The sequence below is a fragment of the Hippocampus comes genome, unplaced genomic scaffold (assembly GCF_001891065.2).
Source record: "Hippocampus comes isolate QL1 unplaced genomic scaffold, H_comes_QL1_v1.1 scaffold117, whole genome shotgun sequence".
NCBI classification, from domain to species: Eukaryota; Metazoa; Chordata; class Actinopteri; order Syngnathiformes; family Syngnathidae; genus Hippocampus; species Hippocampus comes.
Window position 1 is genome coordinate 1,194,230 of NW_017805225.1, and position 25,518 is coordinate 1,219,747.

At 47.9% G+C, this 25,518-nt stretch overlaps 1 protein-coding gene across 1 annotated transcript in view; it reads left to right on the forward strand.

Annotated features, from left to right (window-relative positions):
• The first annotated feature begins 408 nt into the window (after positions 1–408).
• The window catches only part of LOC109515474 (microtubule-associated protein 4-like), a 33,677-nt gene continuing 8,567 nt past the window's right edge, over positions 409–25,518 (forward strand). Inside the window, exons 1-12 of the mRNA XM_019869270.1 lie at positions 409–542; positions 6,283–6,475; positions 9,881–9,967; positions 10,429–10,506; positions 10,755–10,994; positions 13,805–15,001; positions 16,668–16,673; positions 23,167–23,483; positions 23,820–24,008; positions 24,306–24,405; positions 24,865–24,924; positions 25,197–25,290. Coding sequence (XP_019724829.1) covers positions 6,286–6,475; positions 9,881–9,967; positions 10,429–10,506; positions 10,755–10,994; positions 13,805–15,001; positions 16,668–16,673; positions 23,167–23,483; positions 23,820–24,008; positions 24,306–24,405; positions 24,865–24,924; positions 25,197–25,290 — 2,558 coding nt within the window. The 5' untranslated portion in view covers positions 409–542; positions 6,283–6,285. The remainder of the gene's footprint in view (positions 543–6,282; positions 6,476–9,880; positions 9,968–10,428; positions 10,507–10,754; positions 10,995–13,804; positions 15,002–16,667; positions 16,674–23,166; positions 23,484–23,819; positions 24,009–24,305; positions 24,406–24,864; positions 24,925–25,196; positions 25,291–25,518) is intronic.

Genomic DNA, 25,518 nt, shown 5'->3' on the forward strand with positions numbered 1-25,518 from the left:
GTGAAGGTGAGCAGAGCGAGAAGGGAGCTCGTCAGAAAAATAGGTGCCTTGACTACTAATACATTGGTTTATATACTTTCTCTCTCTGTATTCAAAGAATTCAAAGAATGAACCATTTATGATTCAAAGAACAACACCATTTCTCTTCAAAACACGGTCGGGAAGACAATTCCATTTTAGAGGCAAAAATAGTTTCTCCCACTTTGTGTTTGATGGCTGATTGATGAAGACATCAAATGAATAATGAGAAATTGTCACCCGACGACAGTCCGTACTCCCAAATTCGAAAACTGAATCTTCGCACCTGGATGTTACGTTCGGGGAAATAGTCGTTTGTACGAGTGTATTTGAAGGCAACAGTACCGTCCGAATTGCTTTTCTCTTCTGTGCTTCCGATTGGTTCGAGCGGCTATTGTGGGCGGATCTGACTTCTCAGTTGGCACCATTTTTTTTTTTGAGCAGAGAAAGGTGGAAAGATATTTTAATCTCCCTCTGACTGACAGCCACAAACACGCCACGAGAAAACAAGACGCACCTGCACCGTAAGTGAGTTTATTTCTTCATTTTGTACCAGTCGTGCTGTCACGTCATCGCGTGTGAAATCCCGTTTATCTGTAGCGCTCTGCACCATCCTTTGAACGAAGTGATGAAATGCGTGCGACAACGATGACAATACAGTTTGGGGGTCTGGTGTTTAACCAATATGGATGCGGCCTATTCGTAGGACATCAGATGGCGGTGTCGCGAGATGTATTTGTCGTACGCGTACGACGTTTCCCCATCTACGATGGCAGATCATGGTATGGTGGGCGTGTTGTCTGTCTCCTGCGGAGATCCTTGAATTCGTTCCTCTTTGTTACGGTGCTGCTGATCCACGCACATGTTGAAATTGATGAGGCTGCGGAGCTTCTGATTTTCTGCCCCCCCCCCCCAAAAAAGGCATAAATGCGATGTGTACGTGTTGGCCACGAAATCTCAAAATGAGAGATCCCGGACTGCATTTCCATCGACTTTCCTGCTTTTATTCAATGACGTCTCTTCTGGTCATATAAATCGTTTTCTCTTCCTATGCAGCCTTCAGGTAAAGAGGGCGAATTTTTGTGGCGATGTTGTCGTCCATGATGCCCCTCAACACGCACAAAGGCACGTTCTCACATCCTGTATCCTCTCTGTGAGGATTAGGAGGCCTACACATTGTTTTGTCCATCGAGATGTCTCTCTTGTTACATGAAGGGAGAGATCGTGGACTGGGGCCATTCTCGTGTATATGTCAAGAGTGAAAAGATTGCAGACATTGTCGTCGTCGATGAAACGCATCTTGAAGCGGCAGCGTCACTTCCAGGATGGATGCTTGAGAAATGTACAAAAGTAAAACGCCAAATTTCCTTTGTGACTTTCTCAAATGTGTGATGGATTTTCGCGTAGGGGCATTCAAAACAAACAACTGAGATGATGTGGTTGCACAAGTGCGCACACCCTCTCAGAAATGGGGACGTGGCCGTGTTCGGAAAAGGGGACCAGAATCCGCCCGCGAAAGGTGAAAACCGCAAGGTAGTATTTGGAATGAGGAATTTTTCTCTATGTGGGTCACAGAATGTTTAAAATATGTCCACATTATTTGTACTTGACATACTGAAGACAAAGATTGCTACAGTACACGGATTGACTTCAATTTTTAATTACAAAACCTTCTCCAGTAATTAAAATTCGGCAACATTGCCTTCTGAGATAGGTGAAGGGGCTTGCGGCTCTCGCTTGACTCGTACAGGCTTTCGCATCACTCGGAGACTCTTCTGCTGGAGGCGCTGACGGCGTAGCTGAGGTTTTCAAACTAGACAAAAACATTGCGATGGGTAGCGCCATGGTCTTTTTTTTCGTGAAGAAAAAACCCTCTTACCTAGCTGGCAGTTTTTCAGCTGTCACAGCAGCCTTCGTCTGAACTGTCACTGCTTCCTTGTGACATGTCTGAAAAAACAGCTGACCGGGTGGGGGAACCTAATCAGCTAGATCCACTGGAGCTCTCATTGGTCGCATGCACAAAGACTCTGAGTCGTTCGTCATGCGGTTTCCTCCCATGTTCCAAAAACGTGCATGACAAGTGAATGGAACACTCGAAATGGTCCCGAGGTGCGAGTGTGAGCACGTACGGTGGTTCGCCTGCGTGTGCTCTGCGATGGACTGGCGACCGGTTCAGGGTGTCCCGTGTCTCCTGCCCGAAGACAGCCGGGGCAGGTTCCGGCATGCCCCCGACCCTCGTGAGGACAAAGCGGTTTAGATCATGGATGGATGAATGGATATTTGATTTAGTTTGTCGTCTCTTCTACTTTATAAATGCACAGAGAACACATCAGAAAAAAAATGGCCATTCATTTCATGTCATTTTGAGGAAAACTTCAACCTGGCTGCCCTCTAAATCGTCGCCACTGAAGCACAAATCCTGAAAAACGAGCCCGCGCGTGGCAGAGAGTACAGCAGTTCTCTTTGGTCAAGACAGATATCACCGCCTTAACGGCATCTCTGATCGGCCAGGCCGAGCAGTTCATTTACGAAAGAAAATACAATATTGTAAAATAACGTGGACATTTGCAGCAAGTGCAAAGCCATCGTATCCTTTTTTCCCAATAACGTTTGACTCCCACCGGCTCAGCAAACGACAACGTAAATCCACAGGGCCCGCGGACTAATATGTGATGCGTCTTTTGACATGATGATATATAATTTGTACTGTGGGGATTGGTGAGATTATATTCAATCCCTCTCAGATTACCAATCAAGCGGGCAAGCGGTTTGTTTGGGGTCATGGAGTACACTTGGCCCAGCCCACGATTTTTGCCGATCATCCATGGGGTCTGAGTCATGTACTTTGTATTAGGTGAGCGAATAAAAAGGCAGTCGTAGGCCTATCTCTTGGTGTTGCAAGACAAAACAAAGGCAGCTTTGTCTGTTTTACTAGCTTGCTTGTACGGGAAATGTGCTCCCTTATTCAGTACAGCAGTGTATCAGGCAGGGACAGGCAGTACAACGGGGATGTGATCAAACAGCCGCATTGTTCCCAAAAGACAATTTTTAAGGCCCCAGTCGTCGGTGGATTGCGGAACCTCATCGCCGGAACGTGCGGTTATCACTGAGTGCTGGGGCGGGCGTCTGGCGCATTTTTGTCGCGGGCCACTTTGGAGTCACGTCTTCCCTCGGAAGGCCTTTGCGACAGTGAAACAGAACAAAGGGTTACGTCATCGTCTCATCGCGTTACGACTTGTACACAACAAATTGATGGATGACTTGTTTTGAAGTCAGCTGTTTGTTGGTTGCTCAATTATTGTACAAGTGAGTGTAGAGAGAGGAATAAAATGATTGCAACATTATATTTTTTTATTTCACTTCACAATTTGACATTTCGGAACAGATTTAAGCAAGGATCACGCAACTTGACATGCATGATTTGCTTTTGCCGGCCACATAAAATGACGTGGCCGGCCCGTGCTTCTGTATCCACCATGGCCTTCAGCAGCAAACATTGTGACATCCATACCGCTGACATAAGTTTTAAGAAATGAGTCTGTCGGCAGGTTGAATAAAATATCTATACAGTTTTCATTCCCGGACAGCCTCATGCGTGTTTGCGTGTGTGCGTGCGTGTCAGCGCTTGTGCCTGTCAAGAAGGACACCTTGATGAGATGCTGAGTCACTCTGGTGACTGACTGCCCGAATTCATTTTTCCATCAATCGCAACACTTGGTCCAGGCCCTGCATAAGCAAGCGGCCCCAGATCATCAAAGCACCACCACCTCGTTTGACTATTGGTGTGATGTTCTTTTTCTGAAATGTTGCTACATATATGCCAGGTGTAACAAGCCCATCATCAGGCTTCTAGTGTACTGCCTCTTTCTTGCTTCTCCAATGAATATAATCCCATGAAAGCAGAAAAGAGCTTCTCCTGGGGGCCACGAACCTCTCCGTTCATTGCCGTTACATCACCGGCTAAGACCACGGATGTTGTACAACGACTCATCACTTAGCCCGGCGAACCTCTGGATAGCCGGTAACTAACTGTTTTCAAAACTAATCCTTTCGACTCTGACCTTTTTAAGACACTTGGATGCGCTCTGAATGAAACATGCTACCTCATAATTGTTTTGATAAATCTGCTTCATCTCAACCTAACACCGACTGTATCATGACGGTGTGATTATATCATGAGGTTGTGAGGACAATGGCAAGCGGGAACGGTGTCACCTGATTGATTTTAGAAGCAGGCCCTACAAGAGCTCATTGCACGCTGAAATAAATGTTTGGTAGCATGTTAAACAGCTGCCCTTGAATGAATCGAATGCATGCAATTGAGAAAAGTAGTCCCCTGTCGACAAAAGGTGCAGCAGAATATTTTCTCCTCCAAAGACTGCCTGCTGTGTGTGTTGATGTGCATGTGCGTAGTTTGCGTGAGAGCTCCCAGTGCTTTAGAGGATGAGATGATTATGTAGCAGGCGCTTGGGTTCAGAGCGGGAGAGGTGGCGGATGCTGGAAGCCAGGGATTGTGAATACCGGGATAGTTTTTAATCTCTCAGAGCTCAACAGCTGTCTTACAACTCCTCCTCCACATCTCTCTCTCTCTCTCTCTCTCTCTCTCTCTCTCTCTCTCTCTCTCTCTCTCCCCCCAACCCCTTCCTCACCCACTTTAGACATGCACAGGTTTTTGCTTGCCACCGGTTACATCATAATGCCACCCGCTACAGAGAACTGCTATTGAAAGAGGCTTAATATAGCCAAATATTTCTACCATGGTAACCAAATCTAATGTAGTTTATGTGTACCACAAGGAGATGAGCATATTATGGTATGTACTTGCTTGTACAGTACAATACAGTTGAAGGAGCTTGACCTTTTCTAATGGCAGTTATTGTCTTCTGAGATCTGAGATGTTATTCAAACATTGTCTTCACATCCACTCCACTACAACATTTTGGTTCTAAGAACAATGGTTCTCATAATCATCGTCATAAATCAAAGTTTTATGGAGGTGGTCTTAAAATTCAAAGATGGTTCCTGAATGTACTGTCCAGGTCCTATTTAGCTGACAGCAACTTTTTGTGTTAGCCTTGGTCACGAAATGCCCACTTGTCATGTGGTGTTCCACAGGGTTCACTTCTGGGGCCTCCGCTGTTCTCACTGTATCTGCTCCCTTATATTTTATTTAGTTGATAGCACACACAAATACAGTAGTTTCTTACAAATATATGTATATTGCACTTGGAAAAAAAGCAAACCTGTGCAGAATGAACGAGAGACAATTAATTAGCTCTAAATTCAGGCCACTGAATATTTTAGATTATGAAACTGTTCCAACGGACTGATGAATTATTCCAGACTAATACGCTGAGAGCATTATGAAGGTTAGCCACTGCCTCTTCAGGACAACCTCCTTTAGATGTTAGAATAATGAAATGGTTTCATGAGCCATTATTTCATTCTCTGCTGAAGAAGACAGAGGAGTGGAAAAAATACATTGACAATTGGTCTCTTCCGTGCTGCGCCATTTCCCTAAAACAATGGCTTACAGTTCCCTGACGACACTACTGCATGCCTTCAAACTGGCTGCTGGCCATTGTATATGGGTGTGTGTATGTGTGTGTGTGTGTGTGTGTGTTTGTCTTCTGTAGTTGATACAATGACAACTTGTTGCGCTGGGAGGCTTACTGGAGGGATTGGACCCCCCCACCCCCCCCCAAAAAAAAAACAGTTGTCCAAAAGAATGAGAAGTTTGTTTCGAGGTTACGGTGTCAAAGTGTCAGGACACAATTTATACCTTATATTTGTATCATTTCACATGTTTTGTGACAATGTATGAAAAGTTTTTAATTTTGTGGACTATGGGCTGTTTGTTCCCTATACCACCGAGGGGATGGGGAGCCTATTCCGTGGCCGCTCCCCCTCTTTGGAATGAACGTTCGGCAAGCCCCCTGCCTGCCCTTCTTTAAAACTCTTCTTCAAACTCATTTTTAGTCTTTGGCTTTTGACTCAGCATGAGACGTGATTTTTAGTTTGACTGTTTTTGTGCTTTCGACTGTTTGTTGTCTGAATTATTTTGCTCCATGTGCACTTGGTATACAGCCGTGGTTGTTTTTAAATTGCTCTCGAAATGCATTTGAGTTTTGAAAGTTAAAAAATAGCCCCATTCCAAGTAAGATTAACAAGCGTGTGTGTGTGTGTGTGTGTGTGTGTGTGTGTGTGTGTGTGTGTGTGTGTGTGTGTTTGCGTGTGTCTCCATTTTATCTCCTCACTTAGAAGACTATGGACCTGAGCCTGCGAGATGCTCTGGGTGGGGGTGGAGGTGGTGTCCCAGGTGGAGCCCCTGCAGAGGCTCTGATGAAGAGAGACTTTATGAGCGCGCTGGAGAAAGAGAGCTATGACGACAAGGTGGGAGAGACGATGACCAAAAGTGACTACCGACCTTTACTGGATGGAAAGGACGGCAAGAGTGGTGAGTCACTACAGGCACTTAAGGAAATGCTGTTTTGATTGAAAGTGTTTCTTTCTGTGTGAAGAAAAAGAAAACAGCTTATTTTGTGTGTCATTGCACACAACCTTTGGCCGATGGTGTTGCCGGTACAGTATATGATTCCAAGACGGATCATGCAACCACTGGATGTTGACTAAAAGTCATCGCTTAGTTTCTGTGCAAAATGTCACATACAGCCGCAGGGTAAACGTGATCGCTAGGATTTGCCAAATGTCTCACCATGTGTTGTGGGAGGTCAGCGGTGCTGTTGAGGAAACCGTCATTCTGATTTTCTGTCCAGCGGTTTTGTTGCTCTCCGCTGTGTGGAGGTTTCTTTTGGCTGGTCATCTCTGTGTATGGATGCGTGTGTACGTGATACACACGGCAATCGCATGTGACTGCAGTAGAGTGGAACTTCAGCATCAGCACCCTGACAGTCATTCAAGCTGTTAGCGTTTGCTCCTGTCATGCGCCCACTCACACACAACTCCACACGCACAGCCATCCACGCACCTTGTCCTAAGCTGTCAGAGCTCATAACTAAGACGGCTACCAAAGTGCGCTGAGCCCAGCAGATATGGTGGGACCACTTTGATCCTGTCTGGAGCAAATCAAGATCCGGATGGCACTTGAGTTTCTTGAATTTCAACGAAAAGAAGTCAGAAGTGATGGCGTTTGGTCGGACAAGCCAACCTGCGGACGTGGGCCCCCCGACTCCTTATCCGAAGCCAACAGTCTCTTCAACTTGGGTCTGACATTGGACAGCGATTTTTGGAATTGGACCTGCAAATTGTCGCCGTTGTCAAATCCTGCTTCTTTCATCTATGGCAGCTGGCTCAAGTCAAGCCTCTCCTTTCTCTGGTGAACATTTTGAAACGGTCCTTCATGCCTTCATCACATCTCAGCTGGGTTACTGCGATGCACTTGACTTTGGAGTCAGCCGATCCTCCATCAAACATCTCCAGTTGGTCCAGAATGCCGCTGCTCACCTCTTGACTGGTACTCGTAAGAGGGAGCACCTCACTCCTACGCTGGCATCCCTTCACTGGCTCATTTTCAAGTTCTTTTGAAGATCTTATTAGATTTGTTTTCAAATCTGGAAATGGCCTGGCCCCACCTTACCTCTCTGAGCTCCGTGCCCGAACAGAATCATATCTGCAAATCTCTACAGGTTAGGCTTTTCAAGAGCCTTTCGGTATTACTCTGTAAACGCATACCTGCACTGTGATTCAAACAGAAAAGGTCAGCTTTGCATCTTACGAAATACTGCAGTACATGATGTTGATCTAAAACCACTCACTCCCACCCACACAGAGGCTATCTATTTTGGGGGTCCTACCCCACTTTGGAAGCTTTTACTTGCATGAGAAACGTACGAAGGGCTTTCAGTTTAGTGATGCAGAAATGTAGTTGGGCTTAAAAGGAGGAGTTTGACCTTGAGCCTGGAGAATGACAGCTGTCCTCACTCGATCCAGAGCTGTGCTGCCCCCACCTTCGGTGTGTATGTGGGTGCCATGTCTTTAGCCCCTTACACGCTGACCATCTTTTTGGCCTTTTTACCTCTCCTGTTCGTGTGTGATATGGATTGTTTCCCAGGATCCTAATCACTGGTACTCCAAGTTTTTTTTTTGTTTTTTTTTTTTAATATATACATTTACACAGCCCAATTGAAACTTTTCATGCAGGCATGCAGCAAATCACGTATACCCACCAAATTTTCTGGTAGAACACGGAATTCATTTTTCCATTATTCAAACTAAGTCGTCCAGGTCCTGCATTAACAATTTTCACTGCTGCCACGGTGTTTTTTTTTTTTTGTTTCTTTTTGTTTTGTTTTAAATAATATGCTGTGTTATTCTTAGGCCAGTTTTCTGAAGCAGAGCCATGACTGGTTGTTACCTGAGCCCTGAGAAACTGTGAATTTATTTTCAGTCAACAGCAAGTGTCAAAATGGCCGCCCACTGAGATGAACAAAAACGCTGAACTCATATTCCACCAATGTGATATTAATCCAAATGCCGTGTTTTAGACTAGTGGGGTTGCATGGAGCCTATTGTTGTCAAGAAAAATTGCTGGTTGACTTAACTAATGACATCATGTTTGCTCATCAGCTACTCACTTTGCAGTCAGCAAACGTAGCATCTGTCCAAGTTGCTCCGTGTACTCCCCAATATTTCCCCTTTTGTTCAAGTCACTTTTTAAATATTGTACGCCACATCACGATTATGTGCGCCATGTCCGGCGTCTCGTCATAAGCTGAAGCGAGGTGCTGACAGCCGAGTACAGTATTCATCGTTGGACTTCTTCAGCCATTCTCACATATGCGTGCCGAAAGCTCCCAACCGCCCGTCATCCCCCCGCCCCCCAAAAACAATCCCTCCCAAAAAAGCACTTTCCTTGAGAAACCTTTTGAAAGACATGCTTTTGAGGACACATTATAACTTTTTTTTTCTGACTGTATAACCGCTGTACTATGTTAAAAATATTGACGCCCCCAAAAAACAATCCCTCCCAAAAAAGCACTTTCCTTGACAAACCTTCTGAAAGACATGCTTTTGAGGACACATAACTTTTTTTTTTCCGACTGTATAACCGCTGTACTATGTTAAAAATATTGAATAATAGCAACCTTGCCTCGAATGCCTCATCATCTGACTTGATTGAAATCAGACAATCTGCCCACAAACCTGATAAGAGGTTTCGCATCTTGGGCAGCAATATGCCCATAATTGTATAACATTTGTGTGTGTGTGTGGGTTGGGTGTGTGTGTGTGTGTGTGTGTGTGTGTGTGTGTGCAAACCTGATAAGAGGTTTTGCATCTTGGGCAGCAATATGCCCATAATTGTATACCATTTGTGTCACTGTGTGTGTGTGTGTGTGTGTGTGTGTCTCACTGGTATGTCCTTCAACAACGCAACCAACTGTGATGATTCTGAGACACTACTGCCAAGAGCTAGTGTGGCCGAAGGAGCCGCTGATGCTGTCGTCCTCTTCTGGTGTAACCATGACGATGGGCCCTTCAGCGACATGTTTTGTCGGCATGTGTCATTGTCAAAGATGCACAAATACTCACACGACAGAGAGAGAAATAGAGAGAGACACACACTTACTTGCTGGTGTAGCCAGTTTTGGAAAAATATTTGATGTGCAAGTGACAAACTTCATGTTTGGATCTTATCAGGGGATGAGTTCAATAAGAGGGACAAAAAGTGTTTGAGCATGACAAGCTTGTTTCCCTCTTCCACAATGACGCCAGTGAGCAAATGCCTGAAGGAAACTGTTGCCCCCGGTGGCCTCCGAAGTGGCTGAAGTCAGGAGCTTGGGAGAGAATTCCACCCAGACACTGTCAACTGTCTCCTTCTTGATGACGTGTTTTTCTTCGACAGGACTCGGGATGACTTCATCGGTGATGTTACCAGGTGGGCGCCAAGACCCACCTGGACAGCCAGCATTCGCTTCCGACTACCTGTCTGGTAAGAGTTTCTTCATGCAAAATCATTTATTTGGCACTTAATGCAATGATCCCTCACCAATTTGCGCTTCATATTTTTGCGACTTCGGTGTTTTGTGTTTATTTTGAAAAATGAGTCAAAAAATAAAAATGAATATACTGTGTATATACTGTATATGTGTATATGGGCAGCCATATTGCCCAAAAACGCATTGTTTCATGTTGATGCGCCAGAGAGAAGGTTTCCCTGCATGTCAAACAAAGTGCTATTTTCAATCCGGATACGTGTATCCTTTCACCATTGGTTGACACGTATTGCAGAAAAAGCACAAGAAAACGTTGAAGAGGTGACTCTTTCAGTGAATAGCCGGGGAATAACCGAAGATCAACCATGAATAGCAAAGCGCAAATTGGTGGGGGTTCGCATGGCTGTCAATGATAAGAAACGTTCTCAATCTGTCTACCTGGCTTTTGCTTTCTGAGGTCCTATGACTGGCGGGACGAGTGACCGGTGGAACCAGAACAAGACAAGGGACACCAGCACGCCCGACTCATTTCTAGGTTCTCTTATTTTGCATCTCATCTTTCCCCTCCGTTGCAAAGTCAAATGAAATGCAACCAACAGAATTAGAAATGGATTTGTTTTGTGCAAGCGTTTCATGAAAGCGATTCCCAAACATTTGTTGCTCTGAAATAGATGTTAGACCAGGTACCGCCAAATGAGAAATTATTCTAAGGAGCCGCGGGACTGTGAGTGTGACCGGTTCAAGGATGCCTGACGAACACGTTTTGGCTTTTCTCTCCTCCAGGATTCTCTCAGTCCGGAATGAGCGGCAATGCGGGTTCCAGCTTGCCGCCGTTCCAGACAAACGTGCACTCCACCCTCGGCCAGGTGGGGATGGCAAAGGCCGCGGACGCGCAGAAAACCATCGGGCTCCTGGCTTCGGAGCCGCAAAACGTCAGTCTCCCCTGTGGCATCAATCCCTTCAAACCAAATGAGCCATTTTCTTCCGGCGGACCGGGAATCCATTCTTTGGATCGCAGTGCAGGTAACAGCAACGGGTTGGTCGCAGGTGGGATTCTGGGGCCCAAAGGACAGTGGACCCGAACCCTTTTCGCGCACCCTGTCACCTGATAACATGATAAGCTGTCACCGAAAGGGTTACGGCAAGTGAGCGTACAAAATCGTGAAACTGCATCCGCAGCACCTGCTTGTCATAAACGTGCCCGGCCTGAAGGTGGACCCGAACCCTTTTCGCGCACCCCGTCACCTGATAACATGATAAGCTGTCCCCGAAAGGGTTACAGTAAGTCGTGAAACTGCATCTGCAGCACCTGCTTGTCATAAACGTGCCCGGCCTGAAATTCCGAAATGAAAAGGGCAAATCTCATCGTTGCCTCTTGTGCCGGTCGACCCCCAGCGAAGGCAATGTCATGAGCAGCGTCGAGGCGTCATCGCCAAGGAAATACTTTGGCCAGCAGAGGGCAGCCTTTTCATTGCGACTGAGCATTTGCAGTCCTGTCTTTACATCATCTTTACAGCCTCGCTTTAGTTTCCCTGCATCTTCTCATTTATTTATTGGAACCCCACAGCCGAGTGCTTTGTGTAGCATTAAGAACAAACAAGAGGCCAAACTCGGTCTATTGAAATTAGAGAGCCAAAGGAGAATTGGAAGCATTACAATGACATGATCATCGACCACTGTTGACAAATGGCATCATATTTCCCCATGATGAATACATATCAGATTAATCCAATGTTCACGACACTGTTTTGAAACAAGCTGCGCTGGAACAGTACCGCGTATTTTGGTCATGTGCCATCCATTCAATACCTGAATACTCCCAACTCCTGCTTGAACTCTTTCTAGCAGGAGAATCACACGCCAAATAGCAAACAAACAATGAAGTGAAACGGTTTCCTTGATTTTGTTTATTTTATATAATTAATCCAATGTTCACGACACTGTTTTGAAACAAGCTGCGCTGGAACAGTACCGCGTATTTTGGTCATGTGCCATCCATTCAATACCTGAATACTCCCACTCCTGCTTGAACTCTTTCTAGCAGGACAATCACACGCAAAAGAGCAAACAATCAATGAAGTGAAACGGTTTCCTTGATTTTGTTTATTTTATATATATAAAATATATTTTTTTATCCTATGATATAAGACCTAAAGACAGGCTGCAGATGATAGAAGGTAAGATATTTTAGATCAGGGGTGTCTAAACTTTTTTGTTGGAGAAATAGAAAAATGGAAGGATGAAAGGGACAAAAGGGCTACTTTTTTGAAACACGCTAAAGTCAGTCAAGAAAGCCATTTGATATTGTTTGTATGGTATTGTTCATTCCATCAACTTTCTGTTGAAGGTGTCAAGGAAAATGTTGAGGATTTTTTGGGGGGTGGCCATCTTCACCTTTTGAAACTAACCTTGTGGCCCATATCAAATGGCCCCCGGGCCTTAGTTTGGACACCACAGTTTGAGCTGAAAAGAGAAAGTGAGGAGAGGGAGGATGAGTTTGTTTGTTTTTAGCGTTCTCTATTTTCATTTTCGATCTGTTTGTCCTTTTTTTGTGCCCCCATTCCGGTTTAGGTGTCAAAGTGATATTTCGTTTTTCGTTTCTGTTTTTCAAAGTGTGCCCCCATTCCGGTTTAGGTGTCCAAGTGATATTTCGTTTCTGTTTTTCAAATAGATATACGCCACTGAAAAAAAAAAAAACAGTGCATTGAATTTTTCTCCATTTAATTTTGTGGTTGCACAAAATAAAATTGTCTGGATCCAGATCCAGACTTTACCTTTCCTTAATTAAAAAAATAAAATAAAATAAAAGCATCTGGATCCAGAGAATTAGAGGTTTCATATCTACTCCGATTGCAGACCGGAGAGTGAGAAAACAATGATTGGATCGTTTCAAGGAAGTTAATGTGCAAAACATTATTTGTTTATTTTTGTCACCATTTGCATGGATTGCTTGTCTTGCCCTCGTTCGTGTTAGGTATTCCAAGACATTGTGTTGAACAGGAGCTGGGTTTTTTTTTTCCTCCTCTTTTTTTGTTTTTTTGTCATTGCATGTGTCGCAACGGCTCATTGTATTTGGTGATGCTCCCAGCACGCATGAATTTTTGAATCGCGTGTGTCAAAACTGAATTCACACTGTGATACTCGGTCTGCCTATTTGGCTCCGTCGTGTCTTGCCGCTTCGGAGACTTTTGTCATGCTGGCCCGCGCTGCTAATGATGAGGTCATTTCAACGTGACTCAAAACGTTTTATATTTATCTTTCATTTGATATTTAAGATGTAAAAACAAGAGCAATGACAAAAAGAGCACCGTCCTCGTGTGTGCGCGCGCTTGTGAGCGCAGACTCCTACAGATGCGAACAAGTTAGTTGAGAGACAGGAGAGGAAAGCAGCGTGAGTGTCTGTTGATTTGTGGAAACAAACACGCGTGCAAATGACCATTTCTCCTGTCCCCAAAAAACGATCATCTCCATTTATGTCTCATTGAATGATAAGTCGGTATAGCGACAGGCCGATGTGACCATAGTGGCACTCCAACGAGCAAATGCGTTTTAAGGTCCAAGCATTCTCTGCTCCCGCCCCCCCAATAAAAAAAAAAAAAAACCCTAACCTGAAAAGGTATACAGCAGGCCGTGTGATATCGTGTTGTCACGTGAAGGAGACAAAATGAAATGAGACCGGATGCGTATGACATCCGAGTCGTTTTAAAAGAGCAAAACCCAGGAAGTCAAAAAAGACTTTGGGTCACGACGAGCTTCTTTTTGCGGGTTGATTTTGATTTCCGACACGGTATGTGACTGGTTCCTGCTCTTATGAAACCTTCCCCCCTCGGCAGCTCCCCCCCTTTCTTCTCCCAGCGGCTCGGTGGAAGACAGCAGCCCCACTTCCTCCACTTCTGAACCCCTCAGTCCTGAGCGATCAGGGTGTGACGCCGGCAAGCAACAGCAGAGGCGGAAGAAGAAGAAGAGGAAGGGACGCGACGAGGCATACGGCTTCTTGGATAGTCAGGAGAAAAACGGCCATTCCGAGAAACGGGACCAGGGTGGACGGGAGGCGGAGGAGGATGACGAGGAGGCAGACGCCCTGGAGTGGGAAGTCCGAGAGAGCGGAGCGGGCGGGAGAGTGAAAGGCAAGAAGTCGAAAAGTCGGGCGAGACTTCCAGAGGAGTGGGGAGCGCCCCAGCAACCGGCGTCGCCCATACCAGCCGCCGTTGCTCCGACCTGGACTCCGGCGACGGACTTTGGCGCTTTGGACCGCAAAGCTGGAAAATCCGACCCCGGTCAAGGTTCCTCTGCACCGATGCAAATAGCGACAGGTTTGACCAATCGCTCCCGTGATGGACTCGCAGCAGATTCGTCTCTCGGCTCCTTTGAGACCGGGAGTGTCCAAGATTACCCGATGTCCACCGGCGACCGGCGAAACGTGACCGGCGTTAGCGCCCCCGCCAACGCGAGCGACAAGAGTAGTGCGGTCGGGGATTTTGCGTTGACGGCGGGTGGCGATCTGAGCCCGGTCTCCCAGACGTTCTCTTTTCTCGATGCGGTCCTCCAGACACCGCCGGGTTCTACCCCCGACTCACAGCACGCCACCCCGATCACCAACACGCCTCTCCTCGCCACGGCTGCCTCGTCCGTCTCAACGGATGTCCCTGTCCCTTCTTCAGGACCCCCCTCTGGCCTCGACCCCTACGCGTCGGATGCCCCTCCAACCTTTGCCGTGTCGCCAAAGCCCCGCCCTTCCGCCGTCGCCCAAACCCCATATTCGAAAGCCGCCCTCGAATCGGTCCTCACCGTTGACGCTCGCCCTTTCGTTCCCTCAGCCTCACGCATCGCCCCCGCGGCCGGCATCGCCGGCACTGCGGTCGATCCTCCTTCCGCTCTCGGCGAATCGGTGGTGAAGCCAGCTTCGCCAAAAAGTCCCGCCAAAGCCGAAGCCACCCCCGCCGCGTTCACCCCACCTGCGGTCGCTCCCTCCCTCCTTACACACCCCAAGCAGCAGGAGTCCGCATCGCCACTTCTCTCCCCGCTGGAAGGTTGGTGAACGACGGGGAAGAGTATGACTAACACGGGGCGAATAATCCAAAACCCTTCATGCTTGTATCCAGCAGCAAGTTGCGTTCATTTGTCTGGTGCTGTGCATGCAATTTTTGTTGGCGGCCGGCAGGGCCGGCTCGGGCCGTGTTTTTTCATGACGAGGGTCCGGCGGGCGAGCCTCCAATAGCCCAAACGATTGAAGAAACACTTCAGGCTTTGTGACTTGACCAGAAGGCTTCTTAACGGCGAGCGACTTACTTGGTGAACGCTTGCAGCACCGTTGGACGCCTCTCATTTGTTTGAGCCGGCCTCCAAATTGACAACCCTTTCATCTGAGATTGATGGTTTCCCGCTCTGCTTTGCCGCTCCTGTGTTGCTCCATAACCTCACCCGTAACCTCTTTCATACTGCTGCATCAGCCGAGGGAAATTTTTTCTCCTCCGTCCTTCCTCTTCAAGGCAACCGCTTGTCTAACTTTCCGCAGCGCCCTCTCGCCATCGAAAACCTCACCAGAGTCACCGGAGTGCGAAGAAGAAAGTCGCAGCCGCAGTTCTCCATCTGCACGGTCGGGATGCTAAAAGTAGAAATGACAGTCATTTGAAAGACGAGATGGCGGGTAAAATACATTAAAACGTACATAGATGGCGCTGCTACGGTGGATATTAAAAGTCTCCGCAACTGTTTTCCAATTATAAACGATTTTGAAACTATCTCTGCCATTACGGACACCTCGAAACTGTACGATGCAATTTTTTTTCCTTCTTCTTCTGCTGAAATAATCAGTTCAATGTTAAAAGGGAGTCAGCGCACACCCGCCACCATTGAACGTGCCTCTGCTTCCCACCAAATAAAGTTCCGATGTTTCAGTAGGAATTCTTTCTGATTTCCATTTTCTGATCCGCTCACCCTCATAAGCCTCGCTCGCGATTGCCCCCGGGCGTGATTGTGAGCGCAAATGGTTGTTTGTCTACGGGTGCCCCGCCATGGGGCTGGCAACCGGTTCAGGGTGTCCCCCGCCTACTGCCCAAAGATGGCCGGGATCGGCTCCGGCACACCCCGCGATCCCCGTGAGGATGGAACGGATTAGAAAATGGATGAATGAAAAGGGTGATGTAACCCAGTGGCCAACATGACCCTGTCCGAGCTTTTTGCAGCCATCAAACTCAAAAAATTTGTGATTATTTTTGAAAACCACGAACGTTGATCACTTTGAACTTGAACGACCTTGTCTTTGTCGTGGATTCAATTAAATATAGGTTGCACCTGATTCGCGTTGATTGTCATCTGTTTTTATTGATATCGAACACGACGGACGTTCCCGCTGGGTCGCAATTGGCTTTGTCCTCTTGCCCGAACGCTCCGGCTCCACTCGATCCGTTTTGCGTTGATTGAAGCCTTCGTTTCATGATATTTTAGCCCTTCATCACTACAACCTGACCAGTAAGTGGCAGTGTGTCTCAACTTTAAATTAGACATTGTCGCCCCCCCCACCCCACACGTTTTTTTCACTTCCTTGATTTTATCTTTTGTGATAATCTGTTGCTTCAAAGTTGAATCGAGTTTTTCAGTGTGTGTGTGTCTGTGTGTCAAGCGTGATGATTCTTAAAATTGTCTTTCTCTTTCTCTCTCTCTCTCTTTCTCACTCTCACGACGCTGTCAACATAGCACCAGGTAAGTGAGATTTCAATTGGTCATATTTGTGCCATGTTCAGGTCACGCTTTTGTTTTTTTTAACCGCAGAATAATCATGGTAATACAATGAGCTCTCACGACTCACATACAATCCATTCGATCTGTATTGTTGTTGTTTGGTTTGCATTTCCATCACAGAAATTGCCGCAATCTCTTCATATCCATTCGGTATTTTTTTGCATGGCAAAGCTTTTGAAATATCTTGATGGCAGATGAACTTTTGTGGTTCGAGTTCGCCAGTCGTGGCATCTCGTGACAGCAGAAGGGAGCCCGCGTTGACAAATGAGCATCGAACTGTCACGGGGAAAAAAGCGGTTTGCCCGTTGCGTGACTGGCATGGCTGTAGCGACATCGGCAAATCACCGTTTCCACACTAACTTCTTGAGTGTTCGGTTCACAATTTTGTTTTTCATCAACTTGTTCAGTTCATAGTTTAGAAAAACAAAATGAAGTTCATCTTCCCCCAAATGAACTAGTTCCTAGTTGTTGTTATAATTTTTTTTAATTGTGCATGTACAGGACAGGCACTTGACTGGAAGGTTGTCTGCACCCTGAAAAAACGGCCCGTGTTTAGCCGTGAAACGGATGGAACATGGCGCTCTTTTGACCACAGGCAGGAATTCACTACGTTCAGTTCACGTTCGCCCAAAATATCAACGAGCTTTTGTTCATTTAACTTTTGTTGATTGAATTCATTGTACGCTGATGCAGCGAGGAATACTCACTCACCCCCGTGGGTCTTTCCACAAGTTTTTTCGCCCCATCAACGCACGGCGTTGGCCGATGGACACTCAATCAGGAGTCCACGACTCCTTTGTCGCATCTCGGCATCTGGATGTCTGACATGCACTTGACTTTGGAGTCAGTCAATCATCCATGAAGCGTCTGGGGTTGGTCCACCATGCTGCTGCTCGCCTCCTAACTGGAGCTCGTCGGAGGGAGCACCTCACTCCTACTCTGGCATCCCTTCACTGGCTCATTTTCGAGTTCTTTTGAAGCTCCCGTTAGATTTGGTTTCCAATCTTGAAATGGCCTGGCCCCACCTGACCTCTCTGAGCTCCTCCGCAACTGCCCAGTGCTTCAGGTCTGCGGACCAGACACTACTGGAAGTACCACGAATTTTTAAAACATTATTATTATTATTTAAAAAAAATATTATTGTTATTATTTCATCAAAGGGCCACTCGGAGCGTAGGATCCCAGTTGCCCATCCCTGACCTACTGCATCAGGAACATGACTCATGAAATTTTTTTCCCCTCTTTCCTATTATTTTTTTCCCTTCTTTGTATCCGAACCTTAGCTCCCTTTCTGTCCGCGTTTATTATTTCTCCTTTATCGATCTTTTTTTTTTTCTTTTTTGCCCTTTCCGTCTTCTACAACCACATCACCCTTTCCATTGGCTGCCCAGATTCTCTTGAGTCTCTGCCACAACGCAATCATCACTGCATCTGCACTGCAGGGGTGGGGCGGGCGACCGAGAGTGTAGGTGAGGAGGGGAAGGCGTTGTCGGGGAGATGTGGGAGGCGGTTGCCACAGCAACTGAGCCACTCTGCAAGTGAGGGATGGAGGAAGAGAGAAGGAGAGGACTGGGTGTGACAGTCAGCGAGGTTGAAGAGTAAAAATAGAAACACTGTGACAAGATCCCTCCTCCCTCCGCCACCCCCTTTTCTGCCTCTTTTCTCAGCACCGCAGGCAGGCAGCTGTAGCATCCTCTGTCTCCTCTTGGCTCCCGTATCTCCAGCTGCTCAGAAATATCTGACCTTCATAAAGATCATTTACTGTGACCTCGACCTGTGTGCGTCACACGCAGATGCCGCACACCTGACACGCTGCCAAATGCAGAAAAAAAAAGTGATGTGGAAATCACGTTGTCAATGCCGATTGGCCGTCCCTGACAAGGGACGGACTGGGACCGGTCATAAATGCCTCGAGACGTGCCCATTAGTACTGTTCGGGCCGCCCTACGCTGCACGATGCTTCCGAATCCGTCGCGAAAATTGTCAGCTGGCTACTCACCCCCGTACATGGGACCATTTGGCGTAAGGACTCCTTGCGATGTGAGCCGTTTGGCTTTCTTAGGCTCCTCATCCCACATGTAGTTCCCGATCACTTTAAAAAAAAAAAATTGCACTCCATGAAAAGATGGACTGTCAGTCAAGGTAGAGGCAGGTTGCTACAGAAAGACGGCATGGGGGAAGAATACGTGTACAATCTTGACAGGCATTCAGTTGAGTGTGACCGTATATTTAACTCGTGTCCAGGTATATTTTGACCACATGCTTCACTATGTCATCCACGGGTACATATGAAATCATAAATATGGTTAAGCATTGTTGGAAAACACAGTGTTTGTGTTGCTGGCACATGATGGGCGGCTCGGTCTTGAACGTCCATTTTCGCCCATGCAAAAGCTTCCGTGCGATTGGATATCATTTTTAACGTCGCCACATCGGGCGACGGCGATTCAAATTTTGGATAGAGGCAAAACCAGCGGCCGGTTCCGCCGCAAGATTTGGGCCGATATATCCATTTTTCCTCCCCATTTATTCATTCATTGTACTTATTTTTGAAAGCCCATGCGTGCCCTGCGATTGGCTGGCAACCGCTTGAAGGTGTCCCCCGCCTCCTGCCCCGAAACAGCTGGGATAGGCTCCGGCACAGGTGCTTCCTTTCCTTGTGTCTCCCAGTTGAAATCAAAATGGGAGGCGGTGGTCGTCAAGTGTGCCAGCTCAATCGCACGACAGCCATTGACCCGTACGTGCCTTGATGGAACTGGAACTCTCACGTATGCTTGTGCATGTTTGTCGCTAGGGACCGGATGAAATTTAGCAGCAGCGAATGAGGGCATATTCTCGGTTGTCATGTGACCTGGTGATGTCAGGAAAGAGAGAGAGAGAGAGGGAGAGAGAGAGCAAGGTGTAATTTATCCCCACAGCTGATCCGTGCAGTGCTCGAAGAGGAAGCGAGACAAACCAGACGCGCGTTCGCTCTTCTGCGACTCCTGCCTTGTTTGTTAAGACATGCACATGCACTTTGCACACATGCACTTCTCGCACGATGGTGCACTCAAACCACTTCAAGGCATCACTTTAAAAAGGATTTCTTTCAGCCTATCTCCCCACCTCACCCCTCACCTTTTTTTAAGCTCTAATATTTAGAGCATTTTCCTTACTGGACAAGACCCCGATGACCCTAAGTGGATAACGAACAAGCAAGAAGACCTCCTCAGGAAAAGACCAAGACTGAATAGAAAGGGGTTCGGTCACACAGCTGCAGGAGAAAAGGACGGACACGACAAAATGTTCGGAATTGCACCGGGGACCCTGGCTCTAAATATGCCGGCGCTGAGCGGAGAAGATGACGAACCAACAGGTGGGAGACCGCAAAAGGGGGTCGGCTCACTCGGGAGCGCGGGACAAACTCCCAGCAGCCCTCTTTCTCCCTATTCCTCCTTTTCCTCTTCATTAACGTCTCCTTCAGTTTCACCGGGGAGATCATTCCACCGCGGACCGGCACCGAAGCCCGCAGCAAACGTCAACTCGGAACCAAACTTGAAGTCTTCTCTCCGGAGCAGAGATGGCGGTTGCATTCGGCCCTCCCAAGAAGTTGGACAAGGGCAGGATTTTGAAGAAGAAAAGGCCGGGCTGATTGAAGGCACGGGATTGCAGTCACCGATCGGGGGGCAAAATCCTGATGAACAAGCCGCCGCTCAACGTGTCGCCAACCCCGCAGGAAGTCACATGGCGCCGTCTCCGAGGCTCTCGGCGTTTCCTGCCTCATCGAAGCAAGCCTGCGGCGTCGGGGAGGAAAAGGGAAAGCTGTGCGCCCCACCCGGCACAGATGGGAAAGAAAGTCGCGATGCAAAGTCACGAGAGTCAAATGATAGCGGTGACCGCGAAGCGGCCTCCGACGTCACAGTAACCGGCGAGACGAGAAATACGCCGGCCGACGAGCCGCCCCGGCGAAGCGCGGTCAGACGAGCGATGTCCGACTGCTCCCGCCTGTGCGTTCCCGCCTTCAATGCCGAGCCGCACCTCAGCGGTACGCAAGGCTCGTCGGCCATCGCGCCCAACTTTGCCGTGACGGGAACGGCGTGTCCGCTCAGGGCGCCCTACCCGCACACGGCGGTGCGGCGCTCGCTCACCGTGACGGACGCCTCAGCCGCGACGGCCTCGGCGTTCTCGTCCCCATTCGCCATCTCACCGGTGGTGCCGTCATCTCCGCCGCCTCGGAGGCATCGTGGGAGCCGCGAGACCAATCTTCTCATTTCTGTGCCAACTCCGGCAGGTATGTATGGATGTTACCTGAATGTCCACTCGCACCCCAAAAGGCCGTTGGAAAAACACCGTCGGCTCATTGGCGGTCACAAGTGTCGATCAGCACTTGAACGCAACGCAGGCATGTCCGTGCCGGGATTCTCTTTGGGATTGGGAAGATGCTGGCTGGAAATTCATCTCCCCGGGGGTAAAACTGTTTTCATCATCAACTCAACTCATCCTCAGTGATGGAACACTTTGAACTCATTCAATGCCAGCCAAGCGGGAGAGCTGCTGCCGGCCGTTTTGGACCATTTTGAAGGCCTGCGGAAAATGGAGTTCTCGAGCTGCAGAAGAAGCATGTGGAGCCTAGCAAGAGGAAGCGGGAACCCTCCTCTTTCATCAAGAACCATTGTCTAGTGAACAGCGGTTGAACTTTGGTAAATTTCTCGACAATGCTCGTTTCCAAGAAAACAAAATTGGGGGAAGAAAGAGCTTTTTGTGAAAGAATGCATTTCCAGCACAACTTTCAGGATGTGTGCACTGCATTTGTTTTTCCACATAATTTGGAAATTAGCGGCGGCTGCAGTGCTAGCAAGCGCTGGAGCGGTCCATATAGGCTGGCGAGAGCCGTCGGATTACTTGTCAAGGGCGGTTCGACGTCAAGGTCTCTGCGCGCTTTGATGCTGACGGCCTGACACGGTTGACGTTCCAAATGGTCACGTTTGAACAAACCAGGCTGACGCAAGTCTGTTGTTTTAGCCGGCAAAAATCGCGACTGCGCTTCTGACGTCACTTCGTCTTATCGTCCAAAATCGATGCTTATGGGGAGAGATTTGTCACGAATGCTTCTCAAAAGCAAAATAGTGGGCTGCTATGCACAGATTAAATTGAAGTACAGAATGAAAAGCCTTTTTTTTTTTTTTTTTTGTCTTCGGTAGCAATAACCAAGAGGGGGAAATATTTTTTCAATAATATATCCGAATACCGAAATATTTGATAGCTGCACCTAGAATGAAAAGCCTTTTTTTTGTCTTCGGTACCAATAACCAATATTTTTTCAATCATATATCCGAATACCGAAATATTTGATAGCTGCACCCCTAAAGCCGATTAAAGTTAAACCACGCATGCATTTTTATTTCCTCTGTTGTAGTCTATTCCAATACGCTTTCAATCGTATACGGAACGATGGAGCAACCAGATCTGTTGAGAGACAGCAATTATCCGGAAAAAGCTGCAACATTCATTCGGCATTGGCTGCGCTCATTCAAATATAGAGCATCTATTTTGAGCAGTCTCCGTGCAACGCACGCGCACGCAGGTGTGTTTCAACGCTGAGTTTCTCGTGGCGTGATCTTCAGGATTTTAAAACGATGGCTGCACAGACAGCAGGAAGTGTATCTGTGTCCATATTTGACCCAACAAGCTTCTGCTCGCAGTCTCACCCAAAATAATCAGACGCTGATCCACCGTCCCTGCGAATGTTGAACACGGTGTGATTTTCTTGCTCATGAACAGATATCCATGTATTTTCAAATCCTACTTTGTCACTACCATGACTGTTTCATTGCCTTTCTGAATACATGCGTTTTCATGATCTAAATCGGTGTTGTCCAAACTGCGGGCCGGGGGCCATCCTTCTTTGAAGCAAATTCTGTCCAGATTTTGCAGCACAGCAAAGGGATCACACTCATGATTTTCATTCCATCGTTTAAGGCTGGCGTGGCGGTCGATTGCTTAGCACGTTCGCCTGATAGTGCAGAGGTGCACGGCTGGATTCCGGCTGCGGCCTTCCTGTGTGGAGTTTGCGTGTTCCCCCCTGCGCCGCCGTGGCTCTTCTGCGGGTACTTCGGCGCTTTCCAAAAACATACGCGGTGGGTTGATTGGGCACTCCAAATTGTCCCCAGGTGTGTTTGTGAGCGCGAATTGTGTATGTGTGCTCTGCAAATGCCGGTTTGGGGGGGCCGCCGACTGCCCAAAGATAGGCTCCGTGGCACGCCTGCGACCCTCGTGAGCATTGATTAAGAATTGTGTTGTTGACGCTCTCTTCGTGTTGATCAGGAACGTGCCTCGATGAGTCCTTTTTAGCTTGACACTCGAAGAATCATTGTTTTCATTTGCCAAAGCATTCTTGTCCATTGACGTTGGAATTCCGTCTTGAGAAAGGGACTAAAATAGGCTGGTGCTAATTTTGTCACTCTTACTTTCTCAGTGAAAGTGGACAAGGACAAGACGGAAAAGATGGACGCCTTTGGCAAGAAGGAGACGGCGGAGAAGCAGAACAAAGACAACGGCCCTGACAAGAACCCGAAGCCCGAGAAGATTCTCAAAGATGAAAACGGGACCAAGGCTGAGAAAAACGACAAAGTGAGCGAGAAGGCAGAAAAGACGGACAAGCCGGAGAAGAACAACAAGGAAGAGGAAAAGAAGCTGAGTGAAAAGAAGGACGAGAAAGGGGGCAAAGGGCCGGCCAAGTCTCCAACGGGCAATGCCGCCAAGACCCTGCCAAGCCCCGACACCAAGAGCAAGGTGCATCTTGGTGGATCTGACACGCGCACTGTCTAAAGCATGAAAGTGCCCATTCACTCGGTGCGATTGTGAGTGTGAATGCGAGCTCTTCTCGATGGCAGTTGGCTGGCGACTGATCCGGGGTGTGTCCCCACCTCTCTTGCAAAGCCCGCTGGGATGGGTTCCAGGCCACCCGCCACCCGAATGAGGCTGCGCGCTGCCATCACTCACTCCGCTCCTGCTTGCTCTTTTTCGATTTCTCCCAGTTATTCACGTCTTCTTCCCTTTGTCTTTCTTTGTCTTTTTCTGCCCATCATGTCTTCCTGCGGGTCACTCGATTGGTATCCGAACCTTCAGACTGAGGCGGTTTGGACCAAAACGAACGCCCCCAAATCTCGCCCTTCCACCCTCCCTACCAATGGCGAGGCCGCCTCAGCCAAGCGCCCCTCCCCAACCGCGACCCCGGCTAACAGAAAAAGCCCTCTCCCAAAGGCGGCAACGCCCACTGCTGCGAAGAGGCCTCCGATGGCCGCCGCATCTGCAAAAGTAAGAAAGCCCTTACTCCAAGATCGCTGCAAACAAAGGCTTGACGACACTTTATTTCATGGTTTTATTGTATGTCACTGCCTATTGTTCTTTGGAAAAACTGCTTGTACCACGATGATCTCAAAACACTTTCTTTCCAGTATTTCTATCGCTAAAGTTGCTTCGCGTCTTTATAATCACTTTGTCAGCTCGCTTTGTCTCTGTGCGCTCCTTCTCCGCACACCGCTGACCTTTGAAAGTGAATCAATTTTGACACGGACGCAGAAGAACCGACCTCTCTTTTGGTTTGATCCTCAGACTCCAGAAAATGGAGCAGCTGTGCAAAAGGCTTCTCCCACCCCCCGATCGGTTGTCAATAAGGACAACTCCTCTGCTTCTACCGGGACCAAAACTGCTGGTAAATCAAAGCGCGCGCACACACACACACACACACACACACACACACACACACACACACACGTTTACAGAACAGCAAATTTTGGGGTTTGTTTTGTAGATGCTTTAGCCAACTACAGTGTAACCTCCGTGGTAACGCCATCCGTTTTGGGGTGTTAGTTTTGATTTCGATAGACTTTTTTTGCCCCGTTGTAATAATAATGAAAAGAGACATCGGCCCCCTTTTCCGGGCGGGGTACACTGGGGCCTGTGCACTCGGCTTAAAAACCGGTAGGAGGAACAGTTTCGTGCCAGTCCAGTCGAGCGCATTTCGGGCAGTGTTGTCCCTGTCTGGGCGTACCGACGCGCAAAACAGCCTCGCCCCCGACTCATCTGAAAATGTGGTGAAAGAAAGGAGTCCGGCGTTCGCCACGGTTGCTACGTGTCCAAGTGACATTCGTCTGCTGCTTCCTTTGCATAGCGAACAAGAATGACAAGGCCGAGAGCAAGTCAGCGGAGGCCAAGAAAAACAAACCGACAGGTGAGACGCGTTCGCCACGGTTGCTACGTGTCCAAGTGGCGCTGTGACATTTTTTTGCTGCTTCCTTTGCATAGCGAACAAGAATGACAAGGCCGAGAGCAAGTCAGCGGAGGCCAAGAAAAACAAACCAACAGGTGAGACGCTGAACTCATTTTTGTAGAGGGGCCACATTTACTTTGGCTGTAAAACCCAAATAGAAGTCCAGATTAACTGTTGAAGTTGCTTTCCTAGAGGATCATTTTAAGGGCTGAAAGTGGTTTGCGTCTCTGCAGCCCGTCCGCGACCACCCTCCAGCACCTCTCCGACGACGCCGGCTAACGGCGAAGCCGCTCCCACCCAACGTCGCCGGGGCATCACCCAGCCAAAGTGGCTGATTTGTTTGGAAAGGGGGAACTCTTTGCCAGTGTTGGCGGGGGAGGTGCCGCCCTACCAAAGTCATGCGTTGCACTCGCATAGTACATTTAGCCAGTAGCAAAGCGCTAAAAGCAGCGACTCGTTCGATCTTTGTCATCTTATTACAGTTACGGAATTTCTGGACCACACGGCAGATTTCGAACAACCGCCGCCCTCCACCAAGTGCTCGACATGGAGCAA